This window comes from Trichechus manatus, unplaced genomic scaffold (genome assembly GCF_000243295.1).
Source record: "Trichechus manatus latirostris isolate Lorelei unplaced genomic scaffold, TriManLat1.0 scaffold00088, whole genome shotgun sequence".
Lineage (NCBI taxonomy): Eukaryota > Metazoa > Chordata > Mammalia > Sirenia > Trichechidae > Trichechus > Trichechus manatus.
This window is the reverse complement of record NW_004444024.1, coordinates 857,284-879,488: the sequence shown is the minus strand read 5'-3', so window position 1 is coordinate 879,488 and position 22,205 is coordinate 857,284. Positions and strand designations below refer to the sequence as shown.

At 40.8% G+C, this 22,205-nt stretch overlaps 1 protein-coding gene across 4 annotated transcripts in view; it reads right to left on the bottom strand.

The window, feature by feature from the left end:
• Positions 1–22,205, bottom strand: part of RNF121 (ring finger protein 121) — a 65,897-nt gene that overhangs the window by 36,020 nt on the left and 7,672 nt on the right. The window contains exons 2-3 of one of the 4 annotated variants that reach the window (XM_023736518.1): positions 2,511–2,548; positions 826–935 (exon numbers count right to left, since the gene is read on the bottom strand). The exons of 1 other annotated variant lie outside the window; for it this stretch is intronic. Coding sequence is in view for 1 of the 3 variants with exons in the window: in XM_004382010.3 (XP_004382067.3) it covers positions 2,511–2,548 (38 nt within the window). In the remaining 2 variants the exon portion in view is untranslated. Of the gene's footprint in view, positions 1–825; positions 936–2,510; positions 7,140–22,205 lie in introns of those variants that run through there. 2 more of the 4 variants (XM_023736517.1, XM_004382010.3) reach the window with 2 other exon arrangements.

Here is a 22,205-nt window from a genome sequence, read left to right as displayed (position 1 = left end):
CTAGTGTTAAATTCTTGTCTCACTCATCCTACCACCCCACAAGGCCAGGGATCCTTAAGGTTATTTTAAGCCTAAAGAATCTGGACTGCTTCAACTTTATACTAATCCAATAATGACTTCACCACCAGCCTCCACAGGTAAACAGCCTCCTTAAGGGCTCAAGGAAGCTCAGTAATTAGAGAGTACAGATGGAATTTATTTAATCTAAGGTCAGCATTTTCTGGTCCTGAGGACTGGCAGTAGGTGATCCCTTGGTCAATACTGGCAAAAAGCTTCCTCTTAGAACAGAGCAGAATAGTCACCCTCACCACTCCAAGTCAGCCACAGGAGAGAAATGAAGAAGGACTTAGGGGGAAAACCAAATTCAAATGTAGCCTGCAGCCAGGAACTTTTAAACAAATTACCTATGCAAGGGGTTACTGGAGAGGGAGAGACAGAACAACATAAATGATGGCTTTATGAGACTCCCAAGGGCAATGGAGACTAACAGCAAAAAGAACCCAGTGGGACGAATCATGGACAGATATATGATAAAGCAGATATAGCAGAAAGTTAACCGAGAATACAGGTGGTAGGTATAAGGGTGTTCACTGTACAATTCTTTCAACTTTTCTGTATATTTAAAATTTTTCATAATAAAATGTTAGAGGTGGGGACTCAGTGGGCAGAGTGAGCAGCCATAAGTCACTCTGGAGCCTTTGTAGGAGTAGTCAGCCAGCCAGCCACAGAATCTAAGGGTTCATCTTGTATAAAACTCTATCCTGGGTGCAGAATCTGGCAGAAAGAGAACAGGGTTGGGAATCAGATACTTAGGTTCAGACGTACCTATGTGGCCTTGGCTGAGAAACTTCACTTCTCTACATCACAATTTCTTTATCTGTCAAAAGGAATTCGTATCTGTTCTGCTTCCTTCATAGGGTTGTTGTTAGGATATGCTAAGCCAAAAGAGTAGAGAACACTTTAAAAACCTACGGACTGTGGGAAGTCATAAAGACAGCAACAGACAAGTTTCTTATTCTCAGTTAGTATAGAACTGAATGGATGTGTACAACATGAAATCAAAGAAAGAATTTGGAAAAGACCAGAGAAGTTACTAGACCAAGCTCCCACCAATGCAAAAATTATTTTTGTGGTCCTATACTGAAATACTTCCATTGATTGAGAACATATGACTCTTAAGGTAGTCTATTCTAGAACCAGAAGTATCTGGCACATTGTAAGTACTCATATTTGCTTATGAACAAATAAAATCCCAATGCTTTAAAGAACAAGAAACTCACTACCTCTCAAGACACCTTGATTATTAAAAGATGTTTCCAATAATGAGACAAAATCTACTGTCTTACAGCTTCAACCCATTGAACCTAGTCCTATACTCTGGAACAACAAAGGACATACCCATTCCTATTTCTCAATGCCACCCCTTCAAAGATTTATCACGATCCTATTTGAAAAAAAAAAAAAACTATTCTGTTCCTACCACCCCTTTCCTATGCTCTTTCAGGCCAACAGTTCTAGTTCTTTCAACCACTGCTCATACAGCATGATGTGAAGACCATTTATTCTGGCTGCCTTCTTCCAGACATGATCCAGTTAGTTTAAGATCCTCTAAATATTCAGTGCCTAGAACAAAATTAATGTGCTTCAGCGAAGTAGAGCACAGTGGCACTGTCACCTCCCTTAAGGCAGATAGTATATTTCTATAAACATCTTCTAAATGGTCTGCACTATTTTGGTAGCTGAGTACACAACTGGTGCATACTGAGCTTGTTGTTGTTAGCTGCCATCGTTTAAAGCCACCTAAAATCACCCTGAGTTTGTCATATGAGTTAGTATCTTTACCATCCTATATTTGTATAATTAATAGTTTTAATCTAAATGAAGGGTTTTTTTCTCACTATTAAACTTTACTTGGCTAATTTCAGCTCACTGGTCAGCCACTTTGTGAAGTCTGTAGAGGCAGGTACTCTGAAACTCCTTTACTACTGAGAAATCATGACACTGAGATGATGTTTATTGACTCACTCTGGTTACAGAGCAAGTATATCATGGACAGTGATAATGATGTCAATGATGATAATCATCTTTAAAACAGTTAACACTTACTAGAAGCTTACCACATGCCAGTCACGGATCTAAGAACTTCATATATATTAATCCTCACAACAACTCTATGAGGTAGGTACTGTTATGATCCTAATTTTACAACTGGGGAAAACTAAGGCAGTGAGAAGTTAAACAACTTGCCCAAGATCATATAGCTAGTAAACGGTAGAAACAGTGTTCAAACCCAGACAAATGGTGTGGTACAGATTACCTACTTACACTCTAGGACCAAGGGAGCTACCCAGGAGTCACCCGGGGACTGGGAAAGATCCCAAAAGACCTGTCCTGACAGTCATAAGCCACTCCCTCCCATATACAGGGAAGCAAAAAGGATAGATATACAACTGTATTACTTGGGTTAACCTGCAGTTCCCAGCCTGAGGGGCCCACACTGCCACACTTACCTCCATTGCTCCTCTGGGGACAGGTCTGACATATCAACCTGTAGAAAGACACCACCAAAAAAATCCATTACTATCTTAGAACTGTCCCTACCCAACAGGAGGTACTCATGAATTCATCAATATCTTTAAGGAATTATGGGAAGCTTCAAGTCTCACAATCTCTATGAAGCCTTCCCCAACACTGCCATTTCACACTGATCTCTCCCTTCTCTAACTACTTATGTTGGCTTACACCCATGACTGAAAGTGTGTTGTATGTGCTGTGATAGGCAATGAGAAGAGTGAAAAGAGTTCTAACCCCCAACAACCTCACAACCTAGTGAGGAAGACAGACACATGGAAGAATACAGAAATGACTTCTAACCCAATCTAGGGTGCTATATATCAGGGAAGACTTCCTGGACAAGATGTGCAGTATCTCTGGAACTGAGATGAAGACGAAGAAATGAGAGACGGATGTTCCAGGCAGAGGGACTAACAAGAACACAAAGAAATAAAGTTGCATAGTATACAAACAATTGAGTATGGCTAGCGCATAAAGTATGAACCAGGATTAGTGGAAGAAGACATTAGATAAAATATTCTGTCATATAATACCACTTGACTCTAAATGACCCCATGGTAGCAGGAAACACATTAAACTAGGGTGAACTGAGCTTCAGTCTCTGCTCTGCTATTAACTAGTGGTATATGGCCTTCCAACCTCAAAGTTCTGGTTCTATTTACCTTAGCCTTGTCCTTTTAGAGCGGGATTTCTCAACCTCAACACTACTAGCATTTTAGGCTAGTTACTTCTTTGTGTGGGGTGTGGGGGGTGTCTTGTACATTGCATGATGTTTAGCAGCATCCCTGGCCTCTACCTACCAGATGCCAGTAGCATCCCCCCAGTTGCAACAACCAAAAACATCTTCAGACATTGCCAAATGTACCCTGGGAGACAAAATCATCCCCAGGTGAAAACCACTGCTTTGGAATAATAGTAAACTCTTTGAGTTTAGGGCTCAAGTCTTCTACTTCCTTGTAACCATAGAGAAGGCTAACCAAGTCTCAGTATACGAAGTCACTCAATATCTCTTACATTGACTGAGCTGAAAACATTCGTTGACCTAGAAACGAGAGACAAAGCTTCAGAATTACTCAAATGAATCAATCGACAAATCTTTCTTTAGTGTTTCATGGTGTTCAAGGCCCAGTTTCCTACTGTTCCTATGATAAATTCAGAAAAGTACCTTAAACGGACATTTGAAGTGAAATAGGTAGAATTCTACTATTGAGTCAAATGGGCACATATTTACCAGGCATCGTTTATAAGTGCGTAGTAGGAACGTCCATCATTATTTAGGGAGGGCTTTTGACTTAGGCCTTTATCTCCCTAGAAGGACCAAGGCCTTCACCTCTGAGAGAGGGCAAATGAATTCAAGAAGTGGAAAGGCCCATCTGGGAAGTACCTAAGCAGAAAATTAAGAACCACATTTCTGAAGGATCAATTAATCCATAGGTTTCACGCTACCTATCAAAATTCCTTTCTTCTTCTTTTCCAATCTTGACCTGTCTTGCGAAGTCGGTCTGTTCACTGTCCCAAAACACATAGGATTCATTTCTGTTTCTAGGCCTTTGCATGTACTCTTCCTTCTGCCTGCAATGTCCTTCCATCTCATTCTTCTTCTATACAAATCTAGCTTATCCTTTGAGAACTCAGCTCCAACTTCACGTCCCCTAGCTTAGTGAATTCAGCCCTCTACTTTTCTCCAGCATGTATTTTCTCCTTCCTACTCAAAGTGTGGCTCAAGGACTAGTAGCATCAGCATCATCTGGGAGCTGGTGAGAAGTACAGAATCTCAGGCACCACTCCAAACCTACTGAATCAGAACTTGCCTTTTACTAAGCTCTCCAGGTAATCTGTATGCACACTGAATTTGCAAAGCACTGTTCTATGCCACTCATTCATAGTCTTATGTTATCTTAAACATGCTTTCCAAGTGCTCTAACTGCTTCTTAAGTCCAGGACCAGGACTAGGGTGGAGAAGGAAGAGGCCTACGGCACAAAATTCACAGAGGCACTCACTCTCAGGTACCAACCCTGCATATGTTTGACCTTTAGAGTGTTTGCCTCCTTAAAGTCTGTGCCCTAGAACCTTGTTTGCCTCACCCTAATCTTGGTTCTGCTTATGTCTATCTTGTTCCCACTCCATAAACCTAGAAGTTCTCTCAGAGCCAAGACACACTTTAAAACTGCTTTGGTGTCTTCCAAGGAGAATGGTACGGATCTGAGCATATACACTAAGCACTCAATGGTGGAACTGAACAGAATTCTCTCCAAGAGTAAGTATGCTGACAAACCAGTATCCCACCTGGAGATGCTTAAATTAGAGAATAAACAAACACATGAAAAATAAATAAGCATCTGGGAAAGGAATATTCAACTGACATCGGGGACATCCAGAGAAACCCTGTTAAAAACTGTATGTCAAAACAAAACAAACTACATGTCCAAGAAAGCAAGATAAGTCCACTGAAGGGAAAACTAGGAAAATCCAGAGAACTGGGCCAGGCACAGGGGTGCCTCTCAGTGAGACAGTGGGCCAGGCATGTGCCTTAGTTTCTTCATCTGGAAAACAGAGAGAATAAGACTTCTGGCTTCATCGTAGGGCTGTGAGGGAAAGTACATTTAAGGTAACCAAGTGATTTTACTGCCTTTCCTCCTGAGAAAGTGGACATACTTTACACTACTAGGAGAGGCTGCATAACTGAATGCTGGTGAAGCACAGGATAGTAAGGCTTTCAGAGCCTCACGGAAAATAGCTCGGAAAGGCAAGTGCAAAGGCTGAGACTAGATCTGGGGCTTGGAGGATCATTTAGCACTCCATAGAGCAGAACAAATGCTGAGAGTAAGAGGTCATCTGGCTTTAATAACTGACTCCTGAACTGAAAGGTTATTTAAATTACATTCAAAGTAGTCTTCTGGCTCAAGTGGAAAAACAAGGAAAGCTGTAAACTATAGCTATAATTAACCTGTAGCATCTGGAAAGATATCTTTATTTGCTCCCTCGTTAATGAGTTTATTCATCTGGGGCCAAGCACTAACCCAGTCTGAAGGCACCCTGTCCAGAGCCCAGGTAGTCAATTAGGTAGGTAAGCTCTGAAGACAAGGGTACTGAGTGATGGCGCCATATCCAACTCCTCTGAACCACACGCAGAATGTTTTAGTGCCAGCCAATCAACCCCTCCTAAGATCTCACAAGGCCCCTTGCCATGCCAATCTACATAAGCCCAGAATTGAAAGAAGTTAAACCAAAAATGTCAAACAGAGGGCAAGAGAAAATTCCACAAGAATGGAAAATGTTCAGAGGTTGGCTGCTATACTTTCTCAGGTACAAAAGACTCAGGGACCTGCCACTGTATACCCACAAACATGCCTCTTGTCCCTCACAAATATTTTATAATCTATGGTTCCTGCATCTTTAAGAATCTTTACTTTGTCCCTCAAGTCCCTCTCTTCCACCAACCTACGTTCTGCCTTCCTGCAAAAACCTGGCCAAATCCTCCTAGCTCCAGGAAGGCTCTTCAGACCGATCCCATTCACTGAAGACACAAACATCCTCTACTGCCTTGCTTTCAAAGTGTAGTCCATAGACCAGCAGCGTCAGTGCCCTGAGAGCTTGTTAAGAAATACAGAATGTAACTCCATCCCAGACCGCCTGAATCAAAATCTGTTTTAACAAGATACCCAGGTAATTCATATGCACATTAAAGTTTGAGAAGCATTGTTACTGCATCCGAGCACTGACATTCACAATTTGTCCTAAAAGTCACGTGCCCCTGTGCATCTGATTTTTTTGTAATAGCTTTACTGAAATATAATTCACAAACCATAAAATTCATCCATTTAAAGTGTACTATTCAGTGGTGTTTAGTATATTCACAGATTTGTGCAACCATCACCACTATTTAAGTTCAGAACATCTTTATCACCTCGAAAAAGAAATTATGTTCATTAGCAGTCATTCTCTATCCTCCCCCAAACCCTAGACAACCACTAATTTACTATCTCTATAGATTTGCCTATTTTAGATATTTCATACAGAATCACACAGTATGCGGTCTTTTGTGACTACCTTCTTCCACTTAGCATGTTTTCAAGATTCATCCATGTATCAGTACCTCATTCCTTTTTATAGGTGAATAATATTCCATTGTACCTTTATACCACATTTATCCATTTATCACTTGATGGACATTTAGGTTGTTTCCACTTTTTGGCTATTGTAAATAATGCTGCTATGCACATTCATATATAAGTTTTTGTGGGAACATGTTTTTCATTTTCTTGAGTGTATATCCAGGAGTGGATTGCTGGATCGTATGGTAACTCTATGTCTAAACTTCTGTGGAACTGTCAGACTGTTTTTGAAAGTGGTGGCACTATTTTACAGTTCCAACAGCCATGTATGAGGGTTCCAATTTCTCTACATCCTTACGAACACTTATTATTGTCTGTCTTTGTTATTATAGCATCCTAGTGGGTGGTAACAGAAGAAAGGCCTGGTGATCTACTTCCAAAAAATCAACCACTGGAAATTCTATGGAATTCAACTCTGACATACATGGGGTCACTATGAGTAAGAATCAACTAGGAGACAACTGGTAGTGAGTGTGAAGTGGTATCTCATTGTGGCTTTGATTTGCATTTCCTTGATGGGTAATGATGTTGAAAACCTTTTCATGTGCTTATTGACCATTTATATATCTTCTCTAGAGAAATGTTTATTCAGATCTTTGCCCATTTTTTATTGGGTTATTTATCTTTTTATTGTTGAGTTGTAAGAGTTCTTTATATATTTTGGATACAAGTCTCTTACTAAATACATGGTTTGCCAATATTTTCTCCCATTCTGTGGGTTGTCTTTTCACTTTTTTGATGGTCTCCTTTGCAACACAAAAGTTTTTAATTTTGATGAAGTCCAATTTATGTATTTTTTCTTTGATTGCTTGTGTTTTTGGTGTCATGTATGAGAAACCATTGCCTAATCGAAGGCCATAAAAATTTACACCTAAGTTTTCTTCTATGAGTTTTATAGTTTTAGTTCTTACATTTATGTCTTTGATCCATTTTGAATTAATTTTTGTATATGGTATGTGGTAGGGGTTCAACTTCATTCATTTGCATGGAGATAACCAGTTATCCCAGCACCATTTGTTGAAAAAGACTATTCTTTTCCCATGTGTACCTCATTTTTCACATTGGCTCTTAACTCTCCAAGTTAGTGCATCACTTTTATTTTCCACATCTTCCTAAGTGTCCCCACAGCTCTACAAATTTTGCTGACAGACTCTCAGAAAAGACTAAACATAGCTGGAGACCTGTCTATAATACAACCCCCTCCCTTCCAAAAAAAAAAAAAAACTCCAAAGCTAACTGCAAGGTTTGATTCATTTCTTCATCTATTCAATTCCCATTCAAGGTGCAGGTCCTGAGCGAGACATTGAGACACAGAAATGAACCAGACTTTTCCCCTGTGCTTAAGAAGAAAACAGATACAAAATCAAGCAGCTGGGCTGTTTTATAAGCATGAATTTACTCAGCCTAAGGAGTGCAATCATTTCTATTTTACAGAAGGCACAAATGAGATACAAAGCAGAGAAATGACCCGTTGAAGATCATGGTGATGGGTTGTTAGGGAGAAGGTCACGGACCTTATAGGAGAAACCAGAGTCAGGGCTTAGGGCCTTAAGCAGCCAAACTAGTCACTGGGTCCAGCCAGGGCCGTATTAAGACTTTCGTAGGCCCCAGGTACTTTTGTCTTTGTGTGCCCCTTCCTCCATAAAAAAATAAAATAAAATTTAACGTATTTTATGGTAGTGTTGATATAAAGATGAATATAATCAAAGCTAGTTTATATCCACTTTTTTTTATTCTCCTGATTTTAAAAGAAATAAAAATATTCTTATAGGCCACCAGGCACTGTGCCTACTGTGCCTAATGAATAAGTCAGCCCTGGGTCCTGCTGTCTGCCGCAGCTATGGATCAAATGTTCTCTCCCCAGCTGCCAAGTCACACTGCTCTGGTGCTTCTGAGATTCTCTTCTCTACTGGGCCTATTTGATCAAGCAGAATAAGGCTTAAATTCACACTAAATCTCACACTGCCTAAATCCACAAACAAATGTAATCTTAAATATACTCATTTGACAATAATGTGTAATCTGCGTTCAAGAAAGGTTTAGATACATTCATGAATAATCAAACCCAAACAAAGAAGCATACATGCCATTGACCTTAAACTGTCAAAGTCATGGAAACCATATGCCTGGCTTCTTGAAGGCAGTCAATAAATATTTGTTTGTTCATTCATTCATTTGCTCATTCATTCATTCGATTACAAGACAGGCATAAAATAAAGTCTCTTCCCTTATAAAATTCATCTCCTAATGCAGAAGATACATATTAAACACATAAATAAATACACATAGGAAATAATTTCTGGTAGCAGTGTTATGAAGAAAAATAAAACAGGAAAAGAGAAGAAAGAGTGAAGGATGTTATTTTGTTGCTACATGTAGAAACTTCGTTTCCCCAAAAGATTCCCAGCACCAGAACAAGCTAGGTTGGATGGAAAGTAAAATTTAGCCCATGTGGTATGTCTTATGTCCTTGGGTTTTATCCTATTCCTACTTGTCACCCCAAGATGTGTCTTCAGGGCAACAACCATCCCTCTCAGTGAAGACAAAAACAGTTGTAGGTCCTAATCTGGCACAGCTAATTACTTGCCATGTCACTGAGTAGGGCACTTCTCTCTGTGTCTCAGTTTCCCCATCTATATACTGAAGGGGTTGGCTTAAATGACTTTTAAGGTCCCTTAAAGCTAAAATGTGATGATAATTCACACCAAATCTGTCTAACTCCAAAGCTTTGGAGTCAGCTACATTACTTTGGCCTTCAAAACTGCCAGCCTCCTTAGTTACCACAGAAGAAAAAGTTAGTTGCCTTAGTGTGATGAGATGTGATATAACAGGATGCTACCAAATTAAATCAATAAGAATTTACCAAGTGACTACCATATATATTCACACATCAGGAACATCCATCATCGCCAGGGTATGGCCTCCTGCCCTGGCTTCAAGGACTAGCTAATGGCAAAGGGCCCTAAACTCTGGAACCCCATCTCCCACCCCTCTGACTGGGCAACCTGGCGTTTCAGAGGTCTCAGTTGATCCTTCCAAATTAGAGACTGATCAACCATGCAGCTAAAGACTTCATTCTTTCATAAAATATTACAGATGAATAAGGGTACAAATCAATGATTGTCAGTATATTTACAGAGTTTGTGCAACCATCTTATTTTAAATCACTTCCGTCATCCCAAAGAAACCCCATGCTCAGTTGCTTTGACTCCCCATTCCCACTTTATACTTAGGCAATCACTAATCTACTTTCCATATCTATAGATTTCCCATTTCTGAACCTTTCATATAAATACTCAAAACAAAAACCCAAACCTGTTGCCACTGAGTCAATTCCAACTCATAGTGACCCTACATGACAGAGAAGAAATGCCCCATAGGGTTTCCAAGGAGTTGCTGGTAGATTTGAACTGCTGACCTTTTGGTTAGCAGCCAAGCTCTTAACCACTGTGCCACAAGGCTCTTTCAAATGCAGTTATACAATATGTGGTGTTTTGTGACTGGCTTCTTTCACTTAACATGTTTTTGAGGTTCATCCATGTTGTACCATGTATCAGTACTCCATTCTGTTTTATTGCCAAATAATATTCCATTGTATGGATATATCACATTGTGTTTATCCATTCCTCAGTTGATAGACATTTGAGTTCTTTCTATATTTTTATTATTATGAATAATGCTGCTATGAACATTCAAATACAAGTTTTTGTGTGGACATATGTTTTCATTTCTCTTGAATATATACCTACCAGTGGAATTGCTGGGTCATATGGTTTAGCATTTTGAGGAACTGTCAAACCATTTTCCAAAGTGGCTATGCCATTTTACATTCCTATCAGCAACTGCAGTGCAACAGATAGCTTTTATATGGCCTTTATAGCCATGGTCTTGTGATTCCCATCAAAAGACTGGGTGGGACTATGCAAATAAGATGCTTGTGGCCCACCAAGGGGATTGGATAGCTTGCTAATAATATAAATAAGGCACATGTCACCCTTGTGGGGGTGGGACCATGCAAATAAGGTATAGGGAACACTTAACAAGGGGACTGGTCAGTTCTGCCATCCCGCTAGGTTTAAAATGAGCCATCCCAGAGGCGGAAAGGGAGGATCTCACTACCACCAAGAAAGAACGGCTAGGAGTGGAGCACATCCATTGAACCCAGGGTCCCTGTGCTGAGAACCTCCTAGACCCAGGAGACAGAGACAGAGCTGTAACACAGGAGCTGTAACACAGGCGGAAGATGGGGAGAAGCGGCAGCAGAGAAACAGCAGCAGCAGAACCAGGAGACCAGTGCGAGATGGTGAGGTGGGCTTCCCAGCCTACGGAGCAAAGCGGTTACAGTGGGTATGCCGACCCAGAGAATGAGAGAGCTGAGCACCTTTAGGCCAAGGCTTTCTGGTGGAGTAGGGTGCCCCCAAGCACTTACTGGTGGAGCTAAAGAGCTTTGTAACACTTGCCTGAGCAAGGCAAAGGCCAGGCAGAGGGGTCGAGAAGCCAAGAGGTTGAGGGCCAGAAAGAGGCCTGCCTGAAAGCACAGCTGAAAAGATGCTGTCCTGATCCAAGAACTGTATCCTGAGTCCTTCCTGATCCTGAATTGTAACCTGTTACTTCTCTAATAAACCCCATAACTGTGAGTATGGTCTATGAGTTCTGTGTGGCCACTGCAACAAAGCATCAAAACCAGCAGAGAAGTAGAGAGCTGTGGGAGCGATGGTTGGCGTCAGAATTGGAGAAAGGAGGTATGCCTGACCTTCATCTCACAGGAATCAGCCTTGGGCTGCTGATCTTGATTCTCCTTCCCCCTTATGAAGTTAGAAGAGGTCAGATGCCCCTGCCACGCCATTTTTACAGTAATGTAGGGAGGCCCGGTGGCACAATGGTTAAGCGCTCGGCTGCTAACCAGAAGGTCAGCAGTTTCAACCCACCAGCCATTCTTCAGAAGAAAGCAGTCTTCTTCCATAAAGGTTGCAGTCTTGGAAACCCCAGGGGGCAGTTCTACCCTGTCCTATAGGGTCACTATGAGTCAGAATCAACTAAAGGGCAGTGGGTTTGGTTTTGGGGTTTTTATCAGCAATGTAGAGGGTTCTAATTTCTCCACATCCTTGCCAACACTTGTTTTTAATTTCAGCCATCCTAGTGGGTATGAGGAGTCCCTGGGTGGTACAAACAGTTAACACTCTCAGCTGCTAACCAAAAGGTTGGAGGTTCAAGTCCACCCAGAATCACCTCATAAGAAAACCCTGGCAATCTACTTCCAAAATATCAGCCACTAAAAACATTGTAGAGCACAGTTCTACTATGACACACATCAGGTAATCATGAAGGCAGGTGGTTTTTAGTGGGTGTGAAGTGATCCAAAGATCATTTTAACCTTATTTATCTTCATATCTCAGAGAATTAGCATATAATCTGGTACACTCTATGTGTTCAATAAATGTTAGATGAATGTTAAATGTTAACTGCCTTGAAGACAAGGAAAATAGCTTACTCCTTCATCATGGCCTTCACACTTCACACCTAGCACTAGACACAAAGCAGATGTTCTGGAAATACTCAGTAATTTTCTGAGTAATTCTTTCTTGAACAAACCGTGGGGATGATGCTGCAGAAGAATCCATAGGAACTGGGAAAGTCATTTGAAACCAATACAACTTACTTGTTCGGAATGGCTACCACAGCCACCCCTGAGACAGCTGCTGCTCTCTAATAAGAAGCAAATTCTGTATAAGCCATTCCTGAGTGTGGGGTCCCACACTCAGGAGTAGCTATCAAAATGCTCCATCACTTAGAAAACTGGCCCCCTCCTTCCATTCCCTTTTTCAGCTGGAGAGAGCAAGCATATGACAGAATCACAAGCTGTGAATGATACTTTAACTGTGCTGGAAGTGCCCTTTCTTCTCTCTAAGGAACTCAGAATTTGATCCAGGACAGGAGACAGGGCAGCATCTGTACTACATCAGAGATATGGAGCTGACAAAGGTGCTCCATCCTTTGTGACTGCTAAATTAAAGTGACTCTTCCTCATAACAGAAATACTAACATGACACCCTACTGGATTATTAATAGTCAATAGTAAATACTTTTTCAACTTAAAGTAGCACACAACTAGGACTAATGGGAGATTTGGAGAGATGGAAAAATTGAAGTTAAATGGCTGGTATTACTAGAAGGCCTAGATGGTGGAATAAGAAATGTCTCTACCATCTCTTCCTTCCTTTCTATTACTCTAGCTCCAAACTTAATCCAGGTCCTTCAACATCATGCTCTTCTATTCAGTCACAGTGTCATCCAAGTTCAAAATCTTCTGGTATCCCACCTCTGCCTATAAAACAAAGTAAGAACTCCTCAATAGGCTACTCAATGCCCTCCATAGAAGCATTTACAGTGAGCTCTTGTGACCACACAAAGCCATGATCTGATCCCAGTCTACCTTTCTAGTTTTACCTTTCTCTGCTCTCCACTCCTCTGGCACTTAACATACGTTCCCCTGTATTATATACAATATAATATCATGCATAATACACCAGAAAGTATATGTTGTTAGGTGCCGTCGAGTTGATTCCGACTTATAGTAACCCTATAGAACAGAGAAGAACTGCCCCATAGGGTTTCCATGGAGCAGCTCGTGGATCTGAACTGCCAACCTTTTGGTTAGCAGCTGAGCTCTTAACCAGTAGGCCACCAGGGCTCCAAGAAAGTACATACACTCTGGAATTAGATAAAACTGAAAGCCTTACCTGCCTGGATTAATACATTAGTTTTCCCAGCCCCTTTAATCCCTTGTCCATTTCTGCTTACAGAGTGGTCTTTCTAAAATGCATATCTGAGCCATTTCACTCACTTAAAGTGCTTAAAGCTCTTCTATAGCTAGCTAATCATCAACAGCAGATAAAAATCTGAACTCCTTGGCACAGTATATAAGCACAGAATATGATCTCACACTTGCCTCCCTTTCTAGTCTCCCTACTTTCTCATCACTCCCCACCCTCTACTCTGATGCTCCAGTAATACTAAACTGCATGTAATTCCTAAAGCAGGTATCATTTTCATTCTTTCTCTTTCTTCCATCTTGCATATATTGCTCCTCCCTTCCCGTCTTTCCTTACCTGGTTAATTTCTAGTCATCTTTCATACTTAGTTAAGGTGGTACTTTTGCCTAGAGCCTTCGGAGAGGACATGGCCCTGCCAACACTCTGACTTTGGACTAGCCTGACACCCTGACATCTAGCTCCAGAACTGTGAGACAATAAATTTCTGTTATTTGTGGTATTCTGTTACAGCAGCCCTACGAAACTATTTAAAGTAGTCCCTTTCCTCTAATCGTTCTCTATTACATCACCCTATTTTCCTCAAAGTACTTATTACCATCTTAAGTCATTTTGTTTGTTACTTGTTGATGTCTGCTTTCCTCCATTAGAAATTAAACTTCATAAGAGCAACAACTTTGTTGGTCTTGTTCACTGCTATATTCCTGGGACCTACAAAAATGTCTGACATATTGAAGTCACAAGTATTTGAAGAAGGAAAGAATGAATAAAACAACACAGATTACATACTTAATAAAACGGTTGATAAGAAGTGTGTGAATGAATGCATTAGGGAGAGGAATAGAAAAACTAAATCAGTGGAAACACTCTAGTTTAATATTTTTATAACTGCTCATTTCTCTCCATACTCATGCTTTTGCCCTAGCTCAAGTACTCATCATCTCTCTCCCAGACTACTGCAGTATCTCCTAACTGATTTCTTCTCCTTTCCCAACCTGATCCCTCCAAAACATGGTAGAAGTGTGGCTTTTACCCGACTGATCATTCTGAAACATAGATCTGAACACATTACTCCTTTGCTCAAAACTCTTCAATGGCTCTCCAAAACCCAAGCTCCTCAGCATGGTTATAAAAAGGCCTCTTCAACCTCATCACTCAATACTACGTCACTACATTTAACCCAATCCATGGTAATTTTCAATCACCTCATGTACATGTGGAAAGCTGGACAATGAATAAGGAAGATTAAAGAAGAATTGATGCCTCTGAATTATGATGCTGGCGAAGAATACTGAATATACCATTGAATGCCAGAAGAATCAACAAGCCTGTCTTGGAAGAAGTACAGCCAGAATGCTCCTTAGAAGCGAGGACAGCAAGACTTCATCTCACATACTTTGGACTTGTTATCAGGAGGGACCAGTCCCTGGAGATGGACATCAAGGTGGTAAGGTAGAGGGTCAGTGAAAAAGAGGAAGACCCTCAATGAGATGGACTGACACAGTGGCTGTACCAATGGGCTCAAGCATAGGATGTGAGGAGGGATGGCAGAGGACTACGCAGTGTTTTGTTCTGTTGTACATAGGGTTGCTACAGGTCAGAACCAACTCGACGGCACCAAACAACAATAACATTTAACATATACTCCAGTCATACCAAACTTTTTACAGTTCCCAGGATATTCCATGCTGTTCAAGGCTTCCAAGCTTTGCCTATCTTTTCATTTTGTTGGACCACAATTCCCTACCTCACAGATGATCTCTTGAACTCAGACTTAATCCTCAAGAACCAATTCAAATATCTTCTCTGTAAATCTTTAATCATTCTCCCTAACAGAGTTAATCACTCCCTCCTTTGTGTCACCATGGTACTTTACACACACTTACACTATACTACTATTGTTTACATGTCTATCTTCCCATAAGACCATTAGCCCCTTGAGAGCAGAAACTATGCCTCTTCATCTTTGTGTCCCCAGCATAGTATCTGGTATATATAAGCATTCAATAATTATTGAAGGAATTAAATAAACATATCTAAATTCCTCAGACTGGCTTTCAAATTCAACCTCATATTGGCCCCAGCCTGTTGTTGTCGTTGGTTACCGTGTAGGTTCTGACTCATGGCAACCCCATGCGTACAGAGTAGTATTGCTCCACTGCATTCTCACCGCTGTGACCTTTTGGAAGTAGATCACCAGGTCTGTCTTTGGAGGCACCTCTGGGTGGGTTCGAACCACCGTCCTTCTGGCTAGTAGTTGAGTGCTTAATCTTTTGTGCCACTCAGGGACTCTCTTTCTAGATTCAGCTCTCACTCCTCTTTTACTTGCTGATTCCCAAATACATCCTTCTTTCTTACATTTACTTAGGGCCTTTACTCTTGATGATATTTCTCTAGTGAAATCCACATATCCATTAAGGCCCAGCTCAGATAGTCTCCTTTAAATGAAGTCTTACCTAGGTGTAACAATAAAAAGGGGTTTACTTCCCCAATAGCATTTTGTTTTTTCTACTGATAAGGTATCTAGCACTTCTTATTTTGTTATTTACAGCCACTATCTTTCTAACTGGGCTACGTGTCCTATTTTTCTAACTGGACTATAAGCTTCTTGTCATCAAGGAACATGATTTAGCAGCTTTCTTCTCAAGTGCCTAACACACTACCTTGCACAAAGCGTGCAGTTTATTAGTGAAGAATAGTATGCACAAGGATTACTGTAGAGATTCTTCATGTCTCCATTCCTTTGTATATATCTGCTTTTACCTTCACCTAAACTGGCCTCCTATTCATATGGTAAACTTGTACTCCTTTAAGAATCAGTCCAAATGTCATATCCCCTCTGAAGTCTTCCTTAATGCTCCCAAATATGCTTAAGCACTCCTTCTTCATGTTCCCATGTATATAACTCATCACCGTATATTATAATTACCACTTGATGGGTTCCTCTCCCCCTACACCATAAATTGTTTTAGAGCACAGATAGTCTTTTTATTCATTTATGAATTCCCAAAACCAAATACAGTACCTGGTGTAATTAAATGCTTAGTAAGTATACAGCAAGTTTTGAATGCAGTCAATCTATGTTATAGAGTACACCACCAACAGAGATCATGGAATCACACCACCAGGTTCAAGTCCCAGTTCCACTTACAGGCTATGAAACCTTGAATAAACTATCTCTTTGTGTCTCAGTTTTTCGTATCTTGAAAATGAAGGTATTAATAGTATTCAGAATAGAACTAAAAGAGCTAGTGCATGTAAAATGTTAAGAATAGTGCCCGGCACACTGTGTGCACTAAAAGAAATGATAGCTGTTGCTGTTACCATTACAGTAGACAGAGGAAAAAAACTGTTTCTGCAGGGTGCTGAATGACAGGCTCAGACGAGGTTAGATTCAATCCTACAGGCAATGGGGAGTAAAATGTCACTGAAGACTTCTGAGTAATAGAATACAATCAGTTATTGATAACACCCTACTAGGAAGGGAAAACCCTGGCAGAGCTTATGCTCTCTACCTCTAGTCCTCAGACTTCCCTTCCTCCACTATTTCTCCCTAGCTGCCCAGGACCAAAAGCTCCATGGCCAAGTCCCAGAATTCTCTTGGGAAGGCTGCACTTTAGAGGGAACTAATGAGTTTATGTTTACCTACAGATTTTCCTCTGAGGAGCAAAGAGATAACAAATGACTTCAAGAAGGGAAAACTCAAAGAAATAAAGTGGAGATGAGGAATGACACTAGATGGATTATTTTGGGTTGGCTTCCATGGAGTAGAAGGTTCCTGGGTGATGCAAATGGTTTGTGCTCATCTGCTAACCTAACTAAAGGTTGGTGGTAGAACCCACTCAGTGGCACCATAAAAGAAAGGCCTGGTGAACTGCTTCCATAAAGATTACAGCCAAGAAAAACCCTATAGAGCCATAACACATGAATTGGAATCAGCTCTACAGTAATGGTTTTGTTCCCCCGAACCCTCCTCATGGAGTAAGCTTTTAGGTCAAACAGTCCCACGTGGACTGGGCCTATACTCTCCAGAGGCATTCTCTGGCAGTGCAAGTGCCCCCAAGGGTCAAAGATATAAAAAAGCAGAATGCGGGAAAAGGTACAATGAGGACTAAAAAGTTGAAGCTACAGAAATAAGATTTCTAGCCCAATGTGAAGAATACTGCAACAGAAGTATTCAAAGAGGGAACAGGCTGACCATGGAACGAGAAGGAAGCTCCCTGTCATTAAACCAAAAAACGAAACCAGCTGCCCTGAAGTAGATTCTGACTCACAGCAACCCTGTAGGACAGAGTGGAAGTGCCCCACAGCCTTCCAAGGCTGTAAATCTTTATAGGAGCAGACTGCTACATCTTTCTCCCGCAGAGTGGCTGGTGGGTTTGAACCACTGACCTCTCGGCTAGCAGTCGGGCACTTAACCACTGAATCATCAGGGCTCCTTTCCCTGTCATTAAACCAAAAAACCAAACCTGTCCCTGTCATTAGAGAGGTTTAAACACAGACTGGGTGAACACTTGCTGAGGAAAGACTAGATTTAAGATCAAGTTCACTAGACACATGAGTATCTACTCTATGCTAGCCACTGTGCAAGATTAGATGTTGGAAACACAGAGATGAAAAATTATACGGGTTTGTCCCCTCAAGAACTCACTGCCAAATGATGGGCAAAAACAATACAACATGGTAAGTGCTGACAGAAATCTGTATGGGATGCTATGGGAACAGAAAGCTGATTCCCAGATTTTCTGTCTGTAAGTCAAGGATAAGAAGCAATATGGCATTCAGTAAAAACAGAAACGCTTCAGAAGTATTTTATATGAAAATACTGTCAGGGGCTATTGCATCATTGCCAGAATAGATAGTAAGCATGTCAGTTAACCTTTGTGATTTGGGCAACTCTTCCTTAGTTCTGAGCAGAATCCATACCCACAAGTATTCTCATTAATTCAATAAATATATTGATGTTTAAACCCTATGGGGTAGTTCTACTCTGTCCTATAGGGTCACTATGAGTTGGAATCGACTTGACAGAAACGGGTTTCTTTTTTTTGGTTTATCTGCCAAGCACTGAGCAAGGCACTGAGGAATGTACAAAGATGAGAAAGACAGTCTCTGATCTCAGGGAGTTAAAACATTGCTCTTCATCCTTTCTTCCTCTCTCTCTTACCCCTTTTTACTAACCAGATATCTTAAATTCCTTCTGGAAGTAGATGAGTTATTAAATCATAAAGCTAATCAAAGAATGACTTGCAACAAGCGAGGCTGAGGTGGGATGGGGGTGGGGGGTATTGGAATGGGAAACCAACAAGAAAGACTGCCTGCCAGTATGAGACAGACTGCACTCCAAAGCCAAAAGTCACAGAATTAGAGGTTGTACATAGTAGGCTTTTTGTCTACTCCTTCCCCATAACCATTTTTTTTCCTCCCATCTCAATATTATTAGCACAGATTACTAAGAATAATTATACCTTCATCCATTCAGTCATTCACTAGTATTTACTGAGTGCCTGATGGGAGCTGTTGGAAACACAATGCAAAGTAAAACACTGGAATCCAGGATTTTCAAAGCTGAGACCTCCAAAGTCATCTAGTCCAAGCCTATCATTTCACAGATGAAGAACTGAGATACAGAGAGGTTGGGTTCTTTCATGAGTTAACACACTCATACTTTATTGAGTCAGGTGCTATGCCAGGCACCAGAGATATAAAGATAAATGGGTCTTTCAAGGTGAACACAGTCTGGTGGGACAACAGACATATAAACAAATACACTGCAAAACAGCATTGTTGTTAGGTGGTGTTGTTAGTAAATTCCAACTCACAGTGACCCTATGTACAACAGAACAAAACACTGCCTGGTTCTGTGCCGTCCTCACAATTGTTGTTATGCTTGAGCCCATTGTTGCCACCACTATGTCAATCCATCTCCTTGAGGGTCTACCTCTTTTTTGCTAACCCTCTACTTTATCAAGCATGCTGTCCTTCTCCAGGGACTGATCCCTCCTGACAACATGTCCAAATTATGTGCGTAGTCTCGCCATCCTTGGTTATAAGGAGCATCCTGGTTTTATTTCTTCCAAGATGGATCTGTTGGTTCTTTTGGCAGTCCATGGTGTATTCAATATTCTTCGCCAACACCATAATTCAAAGTGGGAATTCTTCTTCCATCTTCCTTATTCATCATCCAGCTCTCAGATGCATATGAGGCAATCGAAAACCTCATGCCTTGGGTCAGACACACCTTAGTCTTCAAGGTGATATTTTTGCTTTTTAACACTTTAAAGAGGCCTTTTGCAGCAGATTTGCTCAATGCAATGCTTCATTCGGATCGTGGATCCAATTAAAATGAAATCCTCGACAACTTCAATCTTTTCTCCACTTATCATGATGTTGCTTATCGATCCAGTTGTGAGGATTTTTGTTTTATGTTCAGGTGTAATCCTTACTGAAGCCTGTAGTCTGATCTTCATCAGTAAGTACTTCCTCTTCACTTTCAGCAAGCAAGGTTGTGTCACCTGCATAACGCAAGTTGTTAATGAGTTTTCAACCAATCCTGATGCCTCATTCTTCCTCATATAGTCCAGCTTCTCGGATTATTTGCTCAGCATACAAAATGAATAAGTATGGTGAAAGGATACAACCCTGACGTACACCTCTCCTTACTTTAAACCATATAGTATCCCCTTGTTTTGTTTGAACAACCACTTGTTACATTAGCACAAGTAAGTGTTCTGGGATTTCCTTCCATTCTTTGCAATGTTATCCATAATTTGTTATGATCCACACAGTCGAATGTCTTTGCATAGTGAATAAAACACAGGTAAACATCTTTCTGGTATTCTCTGCTTTCAGCCAGGATCCATCTGACATCAGCAATGATATCCCTGGTTGCATGTCCTCTTCTGAATCCAGCTTGAATTTCTGGCAGTTCCCTGTCAATGTACTGCCGCAACCATTTCAGAATGATCTTCAACAAAATTTTACTTGTGTGTGATATTAATGATATTGTTTGATAATTTCCACATTCGGTTGAACCACCTTTCTTAGGAATAGGCATAAATATAGATCTCTTCCAGTCAGTTGGCCAGGTAGCTGTCTTCCAAATTTCCTGACATAGACAAGTTAGCACTTCCAGCACTGCTTCCATTTGTTGAAACATCTCAACTGGTATTCCGTCAATTCCTGGAGCCTTGTTTATTGCCAATGCCATCAGTGCAGTTTCGACCTCTCCCTTCAGTACCATTTGGTTCCTGACATATGCTACCTCCTGAAATGGTTGAACGTCAACCAATTCTTTTTGGTACAGTGACTCTGTGTATTCTTTCCATCTTCTTTTGATGTTTCCTGCATCATTCAGTATTTTGTCCATAGAATCCTTCAATATTGCAACTCAAGGCTTGAATATTTTCTTCAGTTCTTTCAGCTTGAGAAATGCCAAGTGTGTTCTTCCCTTTTGGTTTTCTAACTCCAGGTCTTTGCACGTGTCAGTATGATACTTTAGTCTTCTTAAGCCACCCTTTGAAATCTTCTGTTCAGCTCTTTTACTTCACCATTTCTTCCATTTGCTTTAGCTACTTGACGTTCAAGAGCAAGTTTCAGAGTCTCTGCTGACATCCATTTTGATCTTTTCTTTCTAGCATGACCCAGGCAAATCACCTCTGTACATGACTTGCCTGAAATCCCACATTTAACTTAGTGGAAATGGTCTAGTGTAGAACAGAGATAGGAAGTATGTAGAACAGAGATGGACGTATATAGTTCTCATACTGCCCAGAGTGATTAAGAGCACAGGCTCTGCAGTTATCTTGGATTTGAACCCCGGCTCTGTCACTTAACTGGCTGATAGTGACAAGTTACTTAATGACATTAGGCAAGTTACTAAATTCTCTATGCTTCACTTTCCACATCTGTAGAATGGGGATAATAATAATAGTATCTACCCTCATAAGGTTGTGGTAATAAACTAGATAAAACACTTTGGCACAGGACTTGGCACAGAGTTAAGTGCTCTATATTATTTCACCTTCGGCACTCACCCTCAGCATGCTTTTCTGCTGAGCCCTGACCTCAGAATCCTTCTCAACACAGCCTTTTAAGCACCTATTATCAACTGACTGTTGTTGTTGTTGTGGCTGCCATCAAATTGATTTTCAACTCATAGTGACCCCAGGTCATCGAGCAGAACTGCACCATAGGGTTTTCTTGGCTGTAACCTTTACAGAAGCAGACTGCCAGGTCCTTCTTCCACACTGCTGCTAGGTGGGTTTAAACCAACCTTTCGGTTAGTAGTCTAGCACTTAACCACTGTGTTATCAGGGCTCCTTTCAATTCACTGTATGTGAGGTTAAACAAATCTGCTATTACTATTCAGATCAAAACGACAATGAGATATCATCTCGCACCAACAAGGCTAGCATTAATCCAAAAAACACAAAATAAATGCTGGAGAGGTTGTGGAGAGACTGGAACACTTACATACTGTTGGTGGGAATGTAAAATGGTACAACCACTTTGGAAATCGATTTGGCGCTTCCTTAAAAAGCTAGAAATAGAAGTACCATACGATCCAGCTACCCCACTCCTTGGAATATATCCTAGAGAAATAAGAGCCGTCACACGAATAGATATATGCACACCCATGTTCACTGCAGCACTGTTCCCAACAGCAAAAAGATGTAAACAACCTAGCTGCCCATCAACGGACGAATGGATAAACAAATTATGGTATATCCACACAATGGAATA